Source organism: Rhyacophila brunnea, unplaced genomic scaffold (assembly GCF_057557595.1).
Source record: "Rhyacophila brunnea isolate RB1 unplaced genomic scaffold, BYU_Rbru_1.0 scaffold_7, whole genome shotgun sequence".
NCBI lineage: Eukaryota > Metazoa > Arthropoda > Insecta > Trichoptera > Rhyacophilidae > Rhyacophila > Rhyacophila brunnea.
The window spans coordinates 39,427,095-39,447,757 of record NW_028233339.1 but is presented as its reverse complement, the minus strand read 5'-3'; the positions used below and the strand labels follow the sequence as shown (position 1 = coordinate 39,447,757).

The 20,663-nt window shown below is 33.8% G+C and overlaps 1 protein-coding gene across 1 annotated transcript; it reads right to left on the bottom strand.

Annotated features, from left to right (window-relative positions):
* Positions 1-8,977: 8,977 nt before the first annotated feature.
* Positions 8,978-19,208, bottom strand: Culd (CUB and LDLa domain). The gene is made up of 9 exons (XM_085957846.1): positions 19,028-19,208; positions 18,769-18,921; positions 17,353-17,535; positions 15,558-15,677; positions 13,792-14,022; positions 12,306-12,414; positions 11,919-11,988; positions 10,663-10,825; positions 8,978-9,479 (listed from the first exon to the last, which is right to left on the bottom strand). The coding sequence occupies exons 1-9, from the start codon at positions 19,062-19,064 to the stop codon at positions 9,046-9,048; spliced, it is 1,500 nt and encodes a 499-aa protein (XP_085813972.1). The 5' UTR covers positions 19,065-19,208; the 3' UTR covers positions 8,978-9,045.
* Between the last annotated feature and the right edge of the window lie 1,455 nt (positions 19,209-20,663).

Below are 20,663 nucleotides of genomic sequence, written 5' to 3'. Positions count from 1 at the left end.
AAAATTTAATGACACAATTTCTAATATAAAATTTGGAATTTCTAGTGTTTTTTGGAATTGAATATGTTTTCATAGATTTTCTAGAATTCTTTTTTGGAAGCGTTTTGGACAACACGTCATGTGTTGGAAAATTGTCTGTCCAGGTCAATAAGGTTTGATTTTTCGCTGCGCTTATGGAGACGTTCTTACAAACAAAAATCGTACATCAGCGAACCCGGTATTAAATCTCATTTGCTGAAAACCACTGCTTACTGATCAGGCAATACGTCATTGGCTGCATACCGTTTAATACCAATACGCCTCCGAATGATTTACGAAATATCAAAAAATGTGTATGCATCAAATCTATGTGAATTTTAGCCAAATGCCTATCCTATATAGTAAATCAATCATCCAGGTCCATAAGACACATGGGTATGAAATATACTTGTCACAGTGTGTGTAATTATGATGTATTTCATGTGACTCGCCAGTAGGATTTGAGATTTTTTGTCTCAACATGTTGTTCTTTTTAGATCTTTTAAGGAATATTATGAGAATCTATAAAGCAATTCAAGATGTATGCACAGTGCATGCATGTATAAGAGATTAAAAATTATTGAAATTTAAGAAAACCTTATGAGATCCTGTGTAGATTGCATTAGATAATATGTTAAGATTTATATCTATTATGTAGCTATATGTAGGTATACTATGATATGGGGTTACTGCCAAAAGTTGTTAAGTCTCGAAATCATGTCATGGAGTAATTGTAATTTGAAAGTTTGATATCCCCTCTAAAATCAGGCACAATGCTAATTTATTTGTGCTTTATGTGCATGTTCTATATATTGGATGACGTCGAATTTGTTTTTTATCATACTATCACACATAATCCGTTGTTAAGTCTAAATACCTAAATTATTGACTTACCAACTTTTGGCAGCAACCCCACGTAAAGTACATCAGTGGTGAAGAGTCTGCTAAATTATTGTTCAACATTTACTCCGACTCTTGACTTGTAAGTTGAGATTATTTAATAATGAAAAATTGATTTATTCTTTCATCCATTATGTATTGATATCAGTGACGTCCCGTGGGGGTAGGCAGATTGAGCGTCGCTTGGGGGCGGCAGTTACTCGAAGGGCGGCAAATCGAGTAAAATCATTTGGATTATATAGAAATAGCTACCTAAACATAGTAATAATGAAAATATCTTTCCATTAAAAAATTCAACTCACTGGTTTTGTCGGGTTCGCGATATCTAGTTTACTTCCGTTGACCTTCGACGTCCTTGGTGACAAAAAACAACACGTCCAAAATTTCGAATAATTAGTCTGATATTTCGTTAGTAATGATCCATACAACACATTTCTTAGATATTGGACTCATGAAAGGATGATAAAAATAATCTATAAAAAAATTAGGCGGCATTTTGGCGCTGCCTAGGGCGGCATTTTATCTAGGGACGTCACTGATTGATATAACTATTGAAATAGTAACAAGTCAAATGTACTTATGACATTATTGGCAAGGAAACCTTATTCAGAAACGTATTAACGCAGCCCGTATCGTATTATACTATGTAACAGAAATGTCTAAACAAAATAAAATGTATTCAGGAAATTAACTATCAAGTGGTTACCGGAATATATTTGTAACCCATCGATGGCTCTGTGTAATTTTTGTTTACAAATTGTTTACCTTCATCCTGCGGTCACTCTTTGCCACTGATTTATAATATTATGACTTACAGATAAAATTTGTTTTTCTTAGATGATGTATTGTGTGAGTGTCGTGGAGATTTAATTTCAATTTAAGCATTGTATACCTTCATTGATTAATAATAATATTACCCATTTCATATATGAGATTACCAGAAAATATTGAAGTACTGAGGATGGAATGAATTAGGTATACAAATGCATCGGAAACTAAGTTGAGTAAATTGACATTTATAGTTAAATAATATGCGATTGTTATAAATTATTACTGATCCATGAAAAAATATTGTCACTTCTTTATATATTTAGTGTTTGAAGTTGGACAAGACCAAAATAATCATTATAGTATAAACTATACGGTTGCTATGAAAATAATAATGAGATTCATTCAGAGCGCACTCGTACTAGACAGCTTCATACTAACTACTCCTATACGAGCTAGCTCTGAAGAATAGAACGAGGTTCGGGTTCACTAAGATTGAACGCCGTCATCCGAGTGCGCTCGGATTACCGGTTACCACGATACGAGTAGCGTCCGAGTGCGCTCGGTCCGAGTGTACTCGGATCGTGTCAACGCGGCTTTATATTATGTTTTCATGAAAAGAATCTAAGTTTTGAATCTTGTTTCACACATAAATATTATGTATGTATGTGGTGATATGAAAACTGTCCCGTAACCATTTTTTTAATTATGTCACTAGTACTCTTTTGATCTCAGCACCTCACTTTATAATTTGGAACTAATTTTTATTACCCACCTATCTATTATTATCAATATATTTTTTTTAACTTAGTTTGTCTGTTTATAACTATCCATATTTACTTACTGAAAATCTTATACTACAAATCGTTCAGGTATGTGGTTGAGCATGTCTCTATTCCGAGCTCTCTATCTCCAATCGGTCACATTCAGCTTCTCTGCATTCCTCTTGATTATATTTGTCAAACTCTTCCGAGGGCGACCCAGGAGCCGAGTGCTTACTGGGGTTCAAAGACCATTGCATCTAACAACATCTCAGCGTGTTCGTCTCGACTCGACTAGAGGTCTCTAAATTAGACAACACTATGAATGTGACACAAAATTGAGGAGCTCTAAGGGCAATCGGTCCAGGGTCCAAATACAATTTAAATAAATGGTTAATTAAACAAAATAATTATTCTACATTCTGCAGTTGTTTAATAAACTTTTTATTTATCGTGTAATTTATAATATTAGGATATTATTTGAATTCTATTTGAAATTTTTAAGTTAGGTCATTTCCTTACAACATTTTAATTTTACTATTTCTTTGACAATGAATGATAAGTTACGAAATGATTTTGTCAGTTTTCCAATCTACATTTAATTAAAAAACAAATAAAGTGGTTTGGGCGCCGATTGTCCTTTTGTGATCCTCAAATTATACTTGACACATCAAAAACAGTTATATGAAAACATTTAACATTCAAAGGTGTTATTTTTTTATTCTTAATATCTTATAGGACTCAAAAACAAGTTGTTTGATAATAACCACACTGAGGCTTTGAAAATGTCATCTGCAACAACAAACAATAAGTTTTTTTAGATACCTAACATTGTTTGACCTCAAACCCTTGTTAAGTCTCAAGTTTAGTTTGTCTAGAAGGAAATGTCTCAATAATATATCATGTATTTTTTGATATGATAGTATGTATTAATTTTAGTTGATTTTAGTTTAATGTACTTTTATGCAACACAGCAATATGCTGTAAACAAACTATGATATGCTTTGGTATTTGTTACTATTGTTAGTAATGCAGTTAAACCCCCTTAATTCAAAATCAACAGGACAAAATCTAAAATAAATCAAATTACTAAATACAAAATGTATGGTGAAAGACAGTAAAATTTGAAAAAAAAACGATTGTTCGAAATCGCTATAAATATTATTCATTTTTGCGCAAATTTCAAAATTTATCCGTGTTCGTGTATTAATGGGGTTTTGCTGTAGTAGATTGGTATTGTTGCTGGAAATTTCGACTGCTGTGCAGTGCTTTTTGCATTCGTTTCCACATCTGGATCCAATGGGTTTATATGCTCTTCTTTGAAATAAGACGGGTAATCTACCTCTTTTTATATACTAAAAAAATATGTACATAATTCGTCTCTGTTCTGGCAGAACACACTAACTGGAGAATACTAGTTTTGAGTAATTTGACTTTGAAGTTGTTAAAATGTTTGAAATATCTATCGTGTGAGTTTATTAAGTAATCGTAAAAAGGATGACTTTAAAATAAAGACTGTTTATTTATTAAGAAGGTTTCCAGACGGTAAAGTTTGAAATAAGGAACATTTTGGTATAACTAACTCAATATGTCATTTTTTCGAATTAGTGTCTTCTGCCAGAACAGTGACCATATATTATACATTCACAAATTAGGTGTAGAAGGAAAAAACAAACATGTCTTCATCTTCATCATCAAGAATTATCAAAAATTTATTTTGAAGATAGAATGCAAAAGAATAAATGGCTATTTTGTCCCCATAAGCATTTGAAATTTCCAGCATCCATATTATACATTATATTAAATACATTGGTCGTAAATTTTTATTATAGGTTATAATATTATTGTAATATGTACTGCAGTTAATGATGATACTATAATAATTAAGGTGTTTGTTAAACTTCCATAGCCATAAAGATAATATATGAAAAAGGTGCTGATTGACACACAAGTCAAATCAAATTCAGACAGAAATCTGCAAGCTTTGAACACAATTAAAGGATTAAGCACGAAGAGTTGGCTATTGGCCACAAACTCCTTTACTTGTGTGTCAGTCGTCATCTTAAGAAGACATAATGTCCTGACTGACTCCTACGATGCCATTAATTACAGACCCCCTATCTAATAGCCGATGTGCTTTATTTTAATACTCCATTATGATTCATTTTATTTTGGAAGCACAGTAACCAGCAATTTTGAATTGATTAGTTTTAGTTTAATATACACTGGATATTTTTGTTATTTTTTCAATTATCATTCTTCCAGCATTTAATTGTTGTTGTAAATCTATTGTCTATGAATTATTAGCACAATGTTTTTTTAAACTCTGCTGTCTCTGATTCACGAGCTATTTTACTCTTGCTTATCTTTTGAATGTTGACAATTTTTGAACAATATTTTGATTACCTATATTATAACTTTTATAAACGATGTTAGATTCATTATATTTAAATAAATAAATAATTAAAATGCAACTTTATTATTTTTTTCCAATAAAAATAAAGATGTTGAAAAGATTCTCGACCAGACGGAGCCCAAATATTATATGGAATAAAGCTAGAAAAGGACTCATTTATGTTCAACATTTTTGTAAGACATTTTACATTGCGAATTTATATGTAGCCTTCTTGACAACTAGTATCGCACTGCATTTATTAGAAACTGCGATCATTTCAACACAATTTTAGGTTCACGCAGTCAATTCCATAAATTATTGTTTTTATGTCCAATTAATGAAGTTGCTAACCTAATTGTAAGCATACCACATATGCGTGAACATAACTAGACAGGAGTGTGTATGTATGTGTAAATTGCTTTGAACAACCTACTGATATTTAAGATACATGCCCCTGGGCGTGAAGTTCGCTAGTTTTGACAGAACACATGTCATAGGTAGAACGACGCCAAGTGATAAAAAACGATGCAATAGGTTTCAACTATGAGCAGACGGAAATAATAATGGTAACAATATTTAAATTTGCCCTACGTAATTCGTGCGTTGTGGAAGATATCACAATCTGCGCAATTTCAAGTTTTAAGTTGTTCCTCTATTAAAAATGCAGTGGTGAAGGGTGGTAGCCTGTGGAGATCCGACATAAATAGTGCACACTAAACTTTGTCAGTCACACATATTTGTTTTCATTGAATAAAGATTACAAATCGCATTTAGTGTTTGTTAGATTTTAAAATTCAATTAAACACTGTAAACCAACCCATAATAGTTAATAATCAAAAAAATATTTGTCTATATAAAATATCTTATAGAAGAATATTTTTTATCGATTATGATTTGGTTTTAGGCAGGGCTTAATAAATTTAAAAAAACTAAAACCATCAATATGCATTGTTAATTCAACGAAAACTAATAAGTATGACTGAAAAAGTGTGCACTATCTTGGTCAGATTGCCCATAACATAACCTAAACTATTATGGTTTGGTCGAGGTAGGGTTTAATTTAATTTTAAAAATTAACCAACACCATATGCAATTTGTATTCTTAGTATGTACGATGAAAACAAATAAGTATGACTGAAAAGTTTTAGTGTGCACTGTTTATGTCAGATCTTAACAGCCTACCTCCACCCCTTGCAGCTGGACTATAGCTACGAATTCAACCACATAAAAGCATTCCAGAAATGTTGTCAAATGATTTAATATAAAAATTTCATAAAGCCCTTTCATGTGTGTTATAGTCAAATATTTTGAATGAAACACAAGTTATATTATAGAATGTTTTATTATTGAATTTATATTAACATATTTTAAATACTTATTTAAACAATTTGTTTAAAAACAAACACCAAAAATAATACCAGACATCGAAGATTGCCCTGATAAGATGTTCTGATAATTTTATCTAGAATGAATAACACTTTATAGATATTTCAATTTCAATTTCAATTTCAATTTCAATTTCAATTTCAATTTATTTATTTTTACAAATTGTGGACATTACAAATTATAAGTTTAAGACGTTCACAACATGACATAAAAAAGAGATAGATAATATGTTATTAAACAAATATGTACATACAAAAATATTAATTATATAGGTACATGGAAATACACCGGATGAGTTAAGCAGACCCTATTTTAAAAATTTATAAAATAACGTCCACCTATACTCATCCTCACGTATGTGGAATATATCAACACCCGAAGCAATTTCGTTGAACATAGTTATCGCCCTCCCAATTGGCATTACCAGTGGCAGGTTGGTTCTGCACCTTGGGAGAATAAACAACTGATGTTCTCTATTTCTAAGATAGTTATCAGGGACACACAGGTCAACACTGCCCAGAATGGCAGAGTTCTCATTTATACCTCGTATAAGTCGAAAAAAATACATAGCTAAATAAAGATTTCTTCTAAATTGCAAACTGCAGTATGTAAGCATGCCTAAGAGAAAGTCAGTTGGATAAAGCCACGGATAGTATCCGTACAACCTCAAATAAAGGAGTCTCAAGAATTTCTTCTGAACCCTCTCCACCATAAGGCCATACTTCAACTGATGCGGTGCCCAAACAATAGACCCACTCTCAAGTCTGCTTCGAACTAAAGAATTAAATAAAAGTTTTAATACCGTAACATCCGAAAAGACCCGGGAAGTACGCATGACGAAGCCCAACATTTTAAGCGCCTTGTTACAAATGGTAACTATATGGCTAATAAATGTCAGTTTACTCTCAAACGTAATGCCAAGATCCCTTACAGATGATATTCGTGACAGAACTCTGCCATGCATCGAGTATTGGAAAAACAACACTTTTGAGGCTCTGGTAAACGACAAAAGATTGCATTTATCAATATTGAATTCTAGTTTGTTACGCCTGCCCCAATCTAATATATTATCTATATCAAGTTGGAGCTGACGACAATCGTCCAAGGTGACAACTTCCAAAAAGAGTTTCAAGTCATCAGCGAACAACAAAAACATAGCATTTTTTATTACCAATGCTATGTCATTTATAAAAATCGTGAACAGCAACGGCCCTAAGTTTGAGCCCTGAGGGACACCAGAAAATGTGTTAAAGGTCTGTGACTGATAAAGGCCGTACGATACGTATTGTTGACGGTTCCTAAAATAACTCCCGAATAGCTTCAAAAATCGATCAGACAATCCAATAAGTTGGAGTTTTTCCATCAGGACATCATGATCGACTTTGTCAAATGCTTTCGAGAAGTCATTGTAAGAACAGTCAACCTGGTGTCCTCTATCCAGGGCCGATGACACATAATTGGTAAATACCATCAGGTAATCAATACACATAGTTTTGGTGCAGGTTTGAAATTTATTCAATGCACTGATGGAGACAGATGCCCTCGTGCACAAAAATCATACCCAGTTAAATAAATACATTGAATCTTCTTCAAGACGGATCCTTCAGTGATTTCATTCCTTCTCTACAAAAATCACTGAAGGCAATTTCAGTTTGACGTAAGTGCTACTTTTGTATGTAAATGATAGCGAGTAAGGTAGTATTTCACCAAGAGTTTATATGAAAATTAGCGGTTTTTTTGTCATCACTTTCAACGTCTTTGTACAGAGCCCACTTTCCATTTTGACTTGCACCTGCAGTTATATGAAACCTCATTGTCTGCATACCTCCTACTACCAATGAACAGCCCCGATTGTCTTATAAAATGTCAAAAACTATGTACGCATCCTATGTAAATCTAAAAGCCTATCATATAATATTTATGATAAAACAATTACGTTATAAGTAAGGTTTGATAGTTTGGGTGGGTAACAAGATTGAGCAGAAGGGAGGAGGGTGAGGTAAATGAGACAAACTGATACAGACGTAAACACCGTCGGCTATAGCGACTATATTATATACAATATAGAAATAATAGCTGTAAATAAGGACAGGATCCTTGAATTAAACCGAAATCCCTTAAAAATGACAGGTTCCATTCTTCTATTATTTTTGGTCATTCACTTATAAATATAAATTAATATGTTATAATAAATTCTGATGTCATGTTTTACATATAATATGGTACCCATATGCTCCACTTGCCAAAGATATCTGAAAAAATAGCAGACACCTGTTTTTTGAGTTTTGAAATTGAAATAAAATAATATACATATACATATACATATAGCTAGTACGTAAGTATATAGGTTTTTTAAAGAAACGAAACTGAACTATGGAACCGGGGTTCCATTGTCGGGTTTATGGAACCGAAAAATTAAGTGTTCTAAGAACTCTGAATGAAATTTTCCCCGCATGGTGAGAAATGTATCTGTACACCTGTTTCCCTATGGTATCATTACTAAGGCTAATTTAGAAATGTATCATATTAATTACCGTAGGGAATGTTCTGGGTTTGATTTCCAGCTCTTTCTAGAAATTATTTTATCATCGGTGTAGGTACAATACTGTGAATAAACCATTTTTGAAAATGTTCAGGAAAAAAAAAATTGTAACTAGGCTGGTTTGTCTTTGTACTTTGAAATTCTTCTGTTCTAAGGTACATACATAGTCTTGTTTACAGCATAAGTAAAATAAAATGTTTTTTATTATTTTGAGATTTTCTAATTAGGTTAGGATACCCAAAACTCAAAACTATATGAACACCACATCTTATGGATTATGATGATTGCTCGCTCAGTGTAGGAGGAAGTATTGGTACATTATTCACCGCACTCGTTGACGCAACTTGTGGTTCTGTCACTAACTGTTCATTAGATCCGTCTGATATATTCCTCAGATGTGTCAGCACTGGTTGACTGGACGAAAAACAATTCTCTTCGCTGGATTCCGATTCTCGAGAACCTTCGTTCTCCTTAGGCAACTGGACTTGGAAGTTGAAATAAAAGGTGTCTTGTATCACGTTCGGCACGCTGTTTCTGAATTGTAAGATGTTGTCTTGGGAGTGGCTCTTGGTTAAGCGCGGCACGGTGTTGATAATTCTTTCCTGGCTGGAGTGTAGTGTGTCGAATGAGACTGCACTCAAGTTTGATGGACTGGATTCCAGTCTGTTGGCCGTAGTCAGCCATTGTAAGTCATGGAATTTAGAAATGCCTGAAAATTAAAATAAATTAAAACATGCATATAATTCGTGAAGTTTGCTATAGTAAATAGCTTTAAAATTCTGCGTACAATTTGCATATGTCATTGATTAACAGTTAAGTAGCTTTCATACGGTGTTCTAATTAGTGGTGTAGTAAATATAATTGGTATAATTATAAGTCAGGCACGGCCCTACACACTGATTTTCAACCTACATATAATATTAGTTGCGTAGAATTATGTGTCTCATAGACCCAAAATATATTTTTCCTTGCGAAAGAAAAAGTTATAATTTAAATATTGATATTGGGATAATTTATGACCTTTTTTTGTTTTAGTGGTTACTTAAATCAATTAATTAAAACTATTCTCAACAGTTATATATCACTTTAGCACGTTTCCGTTATTTTCATTGGTCCAAATTAACACGGAAGGCATGCCATACGCAAGGCGGTTATCAACGCTATCTACAATAATTGGTGAATTCATAATATGGTGGAAATTTAGGTTGGTAGACATGTCGGTCAAATTTGGGTATTTTTATGCTGGCTTATATGCCAGACCAGAACCCAAGAATTTTGTATTGAATCATCAGACATATCAACATAACCTACAATTTTATTAGTCACATCATTGTGATTGTAGCTAAAATGTAATTGCAGTAAAATAGATATTATGTTACTACTAACTGCTACTAGCCACTTGATATTTGACAGCTCGCAGGTAACTATAAATTAAGACGGCGACTGTGACGTAATCATCTATCGAAACAGTCGGATCTTGCATCTCAATTTTCAATATGTAAAATTGATGTACTCTATCTCGCTCTAAAAGTTAACACAGCCAAGAGGGGGGCCTTTAAAAGATAGCACTTTTTGACAGTTCAGACAGTTAACTTATTTTAATAATCACCTGCCTGAATACATAAAGTGATAAATAATATGTTATATTTATCACATGTAGCTCTATTTGGATGTTAAGTGATATGTTAGAATAGCCTCACTGACCTTTCAAATTCGCATCGGATATCAAAAAATGCTCAGTACCTAACTATTGAAAAGTGGATTTAGGGTGGGAAAGGGGTTATGTATTATAAAATTGAACATCACTTTGGGACCTTTTTTATTTAGTACTAGGCACAACCTGATTCTAATTGTTATACTATCAAATTGACAGCAATTTATTGCAAGATTACCTTTTTGTGAAGATGTAGATAATGTGAGCGATAGGCCAAGATCTTGCTCATCATAGCCTGTAGTTTCTAAAGATACCGGAGGAGAACCGTCTGAAATTCTTCTTAATACGTTGTTTGATAGTAAATCTTGATTTATATCTGGATGTTTTTTTGTTTCTATACACTGAAAGTAAGTAAGAAACGGTTTGGAAATTATACGATAAAACAGCATGTTAGAGATAATGAAGAGACTCATATTAATTCTACAGTTGCCCGTGAAAAATATCGACAGCCACTACAGGTTCCAAATTGGTCATCAGAACATCAAATTTAAAAATAAACACTACATCTAAAGCGCATTTAATAGAAGATTCAGTAGGTATACATGTGCATAATATACTTGACATTAAAAATAAACGTGGGCATCTCCATCATAAGTAAAAGTGAGTAAATCACTTTTATTCTTTCTGCCGTTAATTTATACCCGTGAGATAATAATTTCTTAATTTATTATTATATTAAACTTACTAAATACGATTTAAATGCTCACAAATCCTTAATAAACAAGAAATTTACAATTTCATTTTGGATGTGTCTATGTTTGTTTTGTATCATCTGGATTTGGTCAGGTTTGAAATAAATACTATTGAATAGTTTTGTTTTACACAATCACTAAGTACACTATTTCAACTGCATTTTCATTATTTTCCATTGTTAAATAATTATTTTGCTAAAAAACTTGAAGAGCATACCGTTTACACACAGACAGGAGCCATCTTGAGAAAATGCCACTTCAGTCAGCCATTTGCTCAACCTATTAGGTCCATACTCTGACTCAAACACAAATTAAAAAATAATATGTGTATTTGCCAGACCCAAAGATTCGAACTTGGGACCCACGACGCTATAGGCCGACGCTTCATAGGGTCACATATTAAATGAATAAAGGAGAGGTTTTTGGAGCTGTAACCGGTGAACATTAGTGTGACTGATGCGCTTAGGGCAAACACTGTGAGTATGTGTATATATTATGGTTTTTATGTAAAATATTAAATTAGAGGTAAATATTTTTAGTTAATTTATTAGTAAAGATGCTTAACTATGTTGTGTTTGAATGTGGTAGCCGTATAGCCGAATAGATATGAAAATAACAGTAAAATTGAAGTTCTACTGTACATCATTTGCAAAGAAAGCGATTTTATATAGCCGGACAATGCTTTCTCTCTGAGTATCACAAATAATTATAGTCACTGATATAAAAAACAAAGTTTCCTTACCAATGAACTGGTTGGAAGTATTGAATCATCCTCGCACCTCTGTTGTAATGGAGAGTCCCGTTCGATAAGTCTGAAACAGAGGCATTCCATTAAATTTAAGCAATATCAATTAGGTATGTTCCAAAAAGAAATCGTTCTTATACACGTTCAAACCCGCTTGATGTGACAACATTATTAATATAATATTAGGCAATCAGGTTTTGATATTAAATAATCTGAAGCTGAAATCTGAAAAGCTGTAGAAGCAGTGATGCACAAACCACGGCCCAAAATGGCATTTGTTGTGGCCCAAAACAACAAGTACTGTATTACCAAATTTTTCATTGAATGCTATAAACGTGATGGTAATGTGTTCGGGCTATTACTGACAATATTTTATTTAGTTACCTCTGTGCGGAATGCTTTCGCCGAGGTCGTGTTGGTTTCACCACCTGACTGTATTCTGGAGGAGGTTCATATATTGGTGGATGGTCTGGATCGTCCAAGTCTGCTATACCTACAAAAAGGATTACGTATTATATTTTACAGAAGTTACAGTAGATTTATATTAACCACTGTCCTTTCAAATTGGAAAGAATCAGGTTGTTTCATCATGACAGCAATAAACAGCATTTTTTATTATTGTTGCTATAAATTATTTCTTGTACATACATCTGTCGAGTTACGTGTACTTTCTAGCTGAAACTTGATTATTATTATCCCGTTAATTACAACATACGTGTACATTAAATAATAATTTTCATGATGCCCTTCTACTAATCTGTTTTTTCAATATGTATTGTATAGATTTTTCAGTTCTAGTCGGTTATGTGGAATACAGCGGCAAACACGTTTTTGAAAATACCCTATATCCTTGATTATTCGTTAGTTTGGATTAGTTTAGGTTAGGTTAGGTTTGGTTAGGTTAACCTAACAAACAATCCAGTATATCGGCTATTTTCAAAATGTGTTTGCCGCTGTATTCCACATAACCGACTTGTACTGATTTTTCTCCCCGATTGAAAAACATTTTTATATCTCTATAAGTGCCACTGACATAAGACTGCTTACGAATAGGAAAGAGCACACCTTTTCCAACGATAAATTAATATACTTCTTCAGATAATATAATTAATCTTCTATTTTCATATTAATATTTTCCAGATTTGCGAACTTTGTAATTTTGGACTATATTATACTGTATTTTTATATTACACAGATCCGCTACATCTGTAAAGATTTTTTTTGTTGGCGTGGTGGCATTATAGTAAAGTTGTTAAAATCTTCTAACCAGCTAGATTTCAACATTCATTACGGAATATGTGATTAAATATAATTCACTGAAAATTAAAATTAAAATTGGTATTCTGAGAAAACCACAGTTCGAAGCGTTAAGTTAAATACAAAAATTCATGTCTAAATAAAACACAATACTGAAAAAAAATATACTGGATTATTTGTTAGGTCAGGTTAGGTTTCCATTCTTGAATTCATGAATTTTGCCAAATCAGCTATGGAAACTAAATTAATGTACATATTGAATCTAATAAAATTGTAGACAGTATAGTATACGGTCATCTCTTTCTGATAAGAAAGCTCACGGTGAAATGTTTTACGTACAATTTACACGTAACCGAGTTAAACATTTTGTATTTTCCATGAAAATTGTTATTTTTTAAATAAATAATAAATATATGAATAACAATGACCACGATGCAGTCACCTCAATGGCTTAGGCCACATGGGGCTGGTGCTACGAGCTGGATTTGAACTTTCTATATATTTTATTTGCAAAAAAAAACAAAATTTGATTTGAAAAGATTTTGGTTCTTCTTCTTCTTTGTCTTGGCTGATTTGTGTATAGCTCTTTCCCGCAAAAAAAAAATTTAATTACTTAGTAAATGAGCAATAGTCCGAGCGTGGTCTGTGTGATGCGGGGTGAGGGCAGGGTTAGGCGGACGACTCCGCAGTGCTAGCCGGCAGAGCGTTGCGGCGAGAAGTAAAGCAACGCCGACCAGAGCTGCGCCCGCCGCCAGTAGAGCTCCTCCTAATACGGTACCACCGCCTATTGTATCGCCTTTCACCGGCCACCAATATTGCCCGTTCACTTCGGCAGATCTTGGTTCTGTAGGAATATGATAAAATAAGTATAAAGCTAATGCATTTACTATTAGAGACGGACGGAAAATTGAGAGAGTTGACAGCTTTAGGTACTTGCACATCACAGAAACACTTTGCAAAGAGAGTTGGTTAAAAAATTTACAATATAATGGGTATGGGCACAGAACGGATAATAAATAGAATTCCGATACATACATCCGAGACTATAATACTAATACAGCAAATTTTGATGCAGGGGTTTGAATGTGTGTGTCCTACGAAAATGAACCACAATAGTGTGGGTAATACATCAATATTAAATGAGTGTCAATGCATAAACCGAGAGTAGTTGTCAGTATTCGACGTATGACGTATTCTTGACACGTGTTTAAATTTATCCCGTAGTATTCCTTACTCGAGATCGGTTGCCTGCTTCTCTTTACCCATTAGGTATTTCAGTTCCCATTATTTCTGAGCTCCCTGGGTATGGGGTAGTTTTATTCGCCCGTCCCTTATTTATATTGAGAAGTCTTGTGAAGTTTTTATGGTTTATTTAATATTTGATGACAATTATTAATACAATGCGGGTATAATATAAGTCGTATGGCGAGTCTGATCAAGTATTTAGCGCAATCAAATACCTCGTTAATTGACTATTTTCAGAGGTCAAGCAAGGCTAATGAACTGAACTAGGCAAGCTCGATACTAAGCTGAGCTGAACTTAGTCATAACTGAAGGTCAAGCAGTTCTTTATATAGCTACGATATTTCCCCGACCATGTCCGATCCTAATAGGATCATATGGGCCTCCACAGAGTAGAGGTACGATATAGTAACTCTTTATATAGTAACGGGCGACCCCTTCTCTATCTCTTGTGTGATAATGCTACCGCATTCTACGGCGGGGGATGTCTGGGCTATACAGTCTGTGACGTCCAAGTGTAAAATTCTTTGCTGTATTTATGGGCCAATCTGAATCAACAATATTTGGATGGCAAAATATTTGCTGACTGTACGAACATTGCAGTATCCAGTATAAGTTGTCTGCCGAGTGAGGGCGTCACATGCTAGCATTTGACATATCATTCAATACTTTTTATACTGTGATGAGCTTAGTTCTAAATTCGAACACTGGACGATTTATGATGGTATATCTACACTTACTATCATACTATCAGATATCATTCAAGAGAGAGGTTGAAAATAGCAATGAGCTATATTTACTTTATAGGGTTAAATAATTAAGTAAGTATATGAAAATGCAAAGACAGTGCTGGACCGCTCACACGCGTAGAATGCCAGAGGATCTACCACTATGGCAAGATATTTATGCATCTCTAGATGGTAAAAGAAGACTTGGATAGCTGGGGTGCGCCATAATAGAATTTAAGATGCTGTATCAAAAGAATTAGTAGTCCGAGATGGAGAAAGTTTCTGGATTGCAGGACCAAGCATGATCATGATGTCATTCAATGATCATTTGTTTCAATATGTCGCTTGATCTGTCAATGCATAATTTGGTCAAGTTATTGTGATAGATGACAAGTTACACGTTGTTTACCTAAGTCACATTCTCCGATTTCATCAGTGTTGTCTCCACAATTATCAACGGAGTCGCACATCAACTGAATTGATATGCATCGCTTATTTCCGCACAGGTGATCAATCCCTGATAAACAATCTGAAAATTCATAAAAATAAAACAATTAAAAAATTTTATTGTAAAAAAAATATTACAGTCTTAGACTATAGATACATCTAGACGCCGCATTGCTAAATGAAGCTGCGTGCCTTGCGTTTGGCTTGTGGGCGAGCGAACGCATTCGTATACAAATGTTTGAGACCATAGATCATTTCGCTAGTGCTCGCCCAAAGTGCTCGCACTAGACCAGCGATATTCAACCTGCGGCCCGCGGGCCGCATTCGGCTCTTTAAGCTTTTATATGCGGCCCGAAACACATTTATTATCAGGAATTTCGTATATCTTGAGATTCGTTTCGACTTTGACGCACAGATAGTGATACCCGAAGAGGATTGTCATTATGGTCTACATCAGATCTGGTATAAGAGTGTTGCTATTGCACACGATTAATTTAAAAAACACGCATAATTTTTAAAATCTCAAAAATGTTTTGTAAAAAGGGGGGGTTTCATGATTTTTTTCGTCACACCAGTAGTGATGCGGCCCGCGTTACTTTACAAATATATGTATTTGGCCCGAAGAAAAAAAAGGTTGAGTATCATTGCACTAGAGTCTAGACACTAGAATTAAAACATAATTTTCTATTTTTTTTTACGTTATATAGTATTTTTAAGCGGTTAAAATGTAACCATTAGGTAAAGAAATTCATAATTTAAGTTGTTTTAAAGAAACACTAGGTCACTTGATATTAAAATATATAATAATATACAAATAAATTATCACGAACATGTATCAACTTACCTATGAAACATAATAATATCTTCTTGCTTATCAGTACGGCTACCACATTTTAATACAACACACAGAACCATCTTTTCTACTTAATTAACTAAAAATATTTACCACTGACTTTATGTTTAACACAAAAAATATCAATTTTAGCAACACGCGCTCGCAGGTTATCGACACTTAGTTATGCAACCAACTAAGATTTGGCCGCGACACCATAGCAAACCATCTCACACATCTGTAAACCTTTCATCTTACTCTAGCGCGTGTCGCAGAGATTATAAGGGTGCCGAATACTTTCTCACTCGCACTTATGCATCGTTTTTGTTTAGTTACAGTTTTTGGTCTCACTGCTGCGTAGTGACAGAGGTTTGCTGCTAAAGTCGTTTTATGTAAGAATTTGTTGCATAATTTTTTTAATATTGACACATTCACATTGATTCTTCATTATTTTCATCTGCTAACATGGGTACCACTGTGTGATAGCATTTGTCCAGCGGCTGTCCAGTCGCTGAGTAACAATCCGGCCGATTGCAATTGCATCTGCTTGGCGACGTCTATCACATCAAGTATCATTGTTTGCCTCTTTACCCATTGGTTTATTTTGTGGTCTTTCCACGTTAAGACCAAAATACACCTTCCCATTCCACGTTACACTACTCATCATTCTTGGTAATCGTCGGAGGCTCAGGGATTCTTTGATTTACCGATAAGAAAGAGCAGGAGTCTATGTCTTCCTGCAGAAATAGCACCAACCATTATGGTTACACACACTTTACTAGTGTTGTACCACACTGCAGTATTTTAACATTAAAGATTAACCAGGAATGAACTTCACGAAAACACACTTTTTGACTTCTTGTGATTTTGTGATTTTTAACTTGATATAAAAAAGGTGTTATAAAAAAAAAAATTGAAGACATACCCATATAAGCAAATGCGGCGTAAGCGATGATCAGTTTAGATGTCGGTAACAGGGTGCCTTTGAATGATATATAAAATCCTTTAGAAATTGGGGCGACATGCTCGATAGGAACCTTGTGATCGCTTGTGAAGGTTTCTATCAATCGGTCTTCGGAGGTTTGGCCAAGGCGAATTGCAAATTCTCCTGGAAATAAAATGCATTAGTAGTAATGTAGAATCCATAAATGTTGAATAAAACTTTCTTGTATAGAGATGGAGCCTAAATGAATGAAAGTTATTTCTTGCTAAATCTTCTAGTTGCAGTTTACTACCTCCCTTTGAGTTAAAACTGCCAGCTGCTAGCATTCTGATCGTCAGCATTACTTACGAAGCTGAGTCTCGTCTCCTCCCTTCCCCATTAAACACTCCATCGCCCCACGATCAATGATATAGGCACCGACAATTTATAATTTTTAACAGTGTAGTGTCCTGCATTATAAAACCCCACCATCGGAATTAAAATAAATTCAGTGTTCATTTCAATCCTCATCTATAAATACAAATCTCTATTCATCTCCTCAGTATTAAGCCTTTCTGTGTCTTAGTAGATGGATTATAGGCAGATAATCAAAAGTGTCAATTTTAGATATTGTATATCACAGGAGATGGCATTTCACAAAAGGAGAGATTACAAATGGCTGGACCAGCATTCAACTTAATGTGCTTCAACCAAATCCCACCAATGCAACTAAATACCATTCACAACGGAGTTATGGGATGCTATTATGTATAACCTGGAAGGCGCAGAAGACTGGCAAGTGGCAAAGGGGCTATGGCAGTATCCGCCATAAATAGTGCACATTAAACTCTGTTAGTCATATGTATTTATTTTTATTGAACTAAGACTACAATTTACAGATGGTGCTGGTTAGTATTTAAAAATCAATTAAACCCTGCCTAAACTAAACCATAATAGTTTTGGTATACTTTGGGCGATACAACAAAATTGTGCACACCTTTTCATTCAAACTTATTTGTTTTCGTTGGATTAAAAATACATATTACAAATATTGTTGGTTCATTTTTCCAGTCCTGCCTAAACCGAACTATCAATAAAAATATTATTCTCTTTATACAATATTCAAAGTTATGTATGGTTTAATTGCATAATTTTAGATATTTTATAGTTAGATGGGTATTTTTTGACAATTATCTGTTATGGCTTGGTTTCGCATTGTTTTATAGGATTTTAAAAACTAACTGACACCATTTGTAAAGTGTAGTCTTATTTCAATGAAAACAAATATGTATGACTGATAAAGTTTAGTGTGCACTATTTACGGCGGATCTTAACAGCCTACCTCCACCCTTCGCCACTGCTATGTGGTGTACATAATATACTCCACATGGCAGATATGGGCAAGGAAGAATTACCTACCTTCATCAACATATTCGAGAACTTTTAGGTAAATATGTGTTTTGAAGTGCGATATCAACTGGGCTGGTTGGACTGTCCAAATACAGTCATAGAATCCTGATAGTCCCGACATAAAAATGGTTCCGCCCAGATTATCTACTTCGCCACCACATTCTAAAAAAGAAATACAGTAAATATTTGATTATAAATGTAATGTTGACTGGTAGTTTTTATATAATATTTTACATTAATTTAGTTAACATTGCCTATTGTAATTTACCTGTACGAGGTATGTTTTCACTTTTCGTCGAATTCATTTTGAATTGATAGGTCGCTTTATAACCCAAGGAAGTTCCACCATTGCCAAAAAATCTAATCGTCAGCGATGAGCCAGTTGAATAAATTGGAGGGGGTCTTGGTATTATCCCTGACACTAATTGTAAAGGTCTGCCGTCCCAGTCATAGAACTGAAATAAAATTATTGAAGAATATAAAGTTGATACGATGGTTTGTTTATTATTAAAATTATCACGTGGCACGTCAAGCACCAGATATATAGTACAGAAAATTGTAGCTGACAAAACTGACAGATTTAGAGGAGTTGATAGGACACAATACTCATGTATGCAAATCATATGATCATAGATTGGAATGGGATGACAATCGCACCGTTTGCACTGCCCATAGATAGTTAGTACTGTAAGAAGATATCTTTCAGCCTTCGAGTTGATTCAAGAGGAACCGAAAAAAGAAAAAGATTTAAAATTAATTGATTTACATAAATCACTCATATTTCAGTTTATACCAATGGTTTCCAAACTTTATGTTACTACACCTCCCTTTTAAAAAAATCTAATCTTGGCGCCTCCCCCCTTTATTTCATTAAATAATACAGACACTTTTTTAAATAGCCAAAAATATACTAATACAAAAATAAAAAAAAAACTTAATTATATAAATAAACAAGGTTTTACTACTTATTTTTAAATACATATTTAAATTTTATATTTTTCATGCGATGGATGTGCTTGTTTATTAGCACAAAGTTCTAAAGTTCTCATTTTCTACTAAACAGGATCGATATTTGGATTTCATTGCAGCTAATGCAGAAAATCCCGTTTCGCATAAATATGATGTTACGAATCAATGGTAGCAGTACTTTACTTACAACTCGCATTGTTTTTCTTGACAAAGTATTATATTATTCTTCACTTCGATTCAACCAAAATTGAACTAGGGTTTTGTTTCAATGAAATATCGCATGATAATTCTATCAATTTTTCCTTTTCAATAGTAGTCAATCCAAATTCATAATCGTTCATTGGCAAATCGATTCTATCATGTGCCCCACATCCTGAAGCGGGCCCACCTACCTATCGCTGAGGTTAAGGGCAGTGTGGTGCTCAGAAGTATTGTCCGGCAACTTCATCTTGGCTACGTGGCAAATCTGTGAACTACAATCCCCTCCAGTACAGCTAATCGAACTTCCGGTTTCAAATTAGGAACGCCCCCAAATTATTCATTGCATTTTTGACACTTCGTATTGGACGCATCTATCAATTTACGTAATTTGAAGCTTTTTATATTCAAAAGATGTCTAAAACAATACGAAATAATGCTCGAATTATTATCAGTAAACTTTTGATTTATTGCGAAGAAGAAAAAGTGTCGTATTTAAAAGGCGAGCCTATACAATACTTTCAACAAGCCCATTTTACGGGTTCCTGTCATGTCAGGTATGTCAAAATTCAGTGTTGTAATACTAGAAATATTTCCCCAAATACTGGAAATTATGTTTGTATATTATAAAGTTATGTGTATCGTAAACTATTTTATTAATATTTTTAGACGTATGATAATTAAGTATAAATGATCATTAGTTAGTTAATGAATTGTCCTTGTATTTTTAAACCGAT

Coding starts and splice junctions, on each gene's coding strand:
- Culd (XM_085957846.1), bottom strand. CDS start 19,064: ATGAATTCGACGAAAAGTGAAAACATACCTCGTACAG. Junction 17,536..18,768: donor TCTCGAATATGTTGATGAAG/GTAGGTAATTCT, acceptor TTTTATTTCCAG/GAGAATTTGCAATTCGCCTT. Junction 9,480..10,662: donor ATCTACATCTTCACAAAAAG/GTAATCTTGCAA, acceptor TTTAATTTTCAG/GCATTTCTAAATTCCATGAC.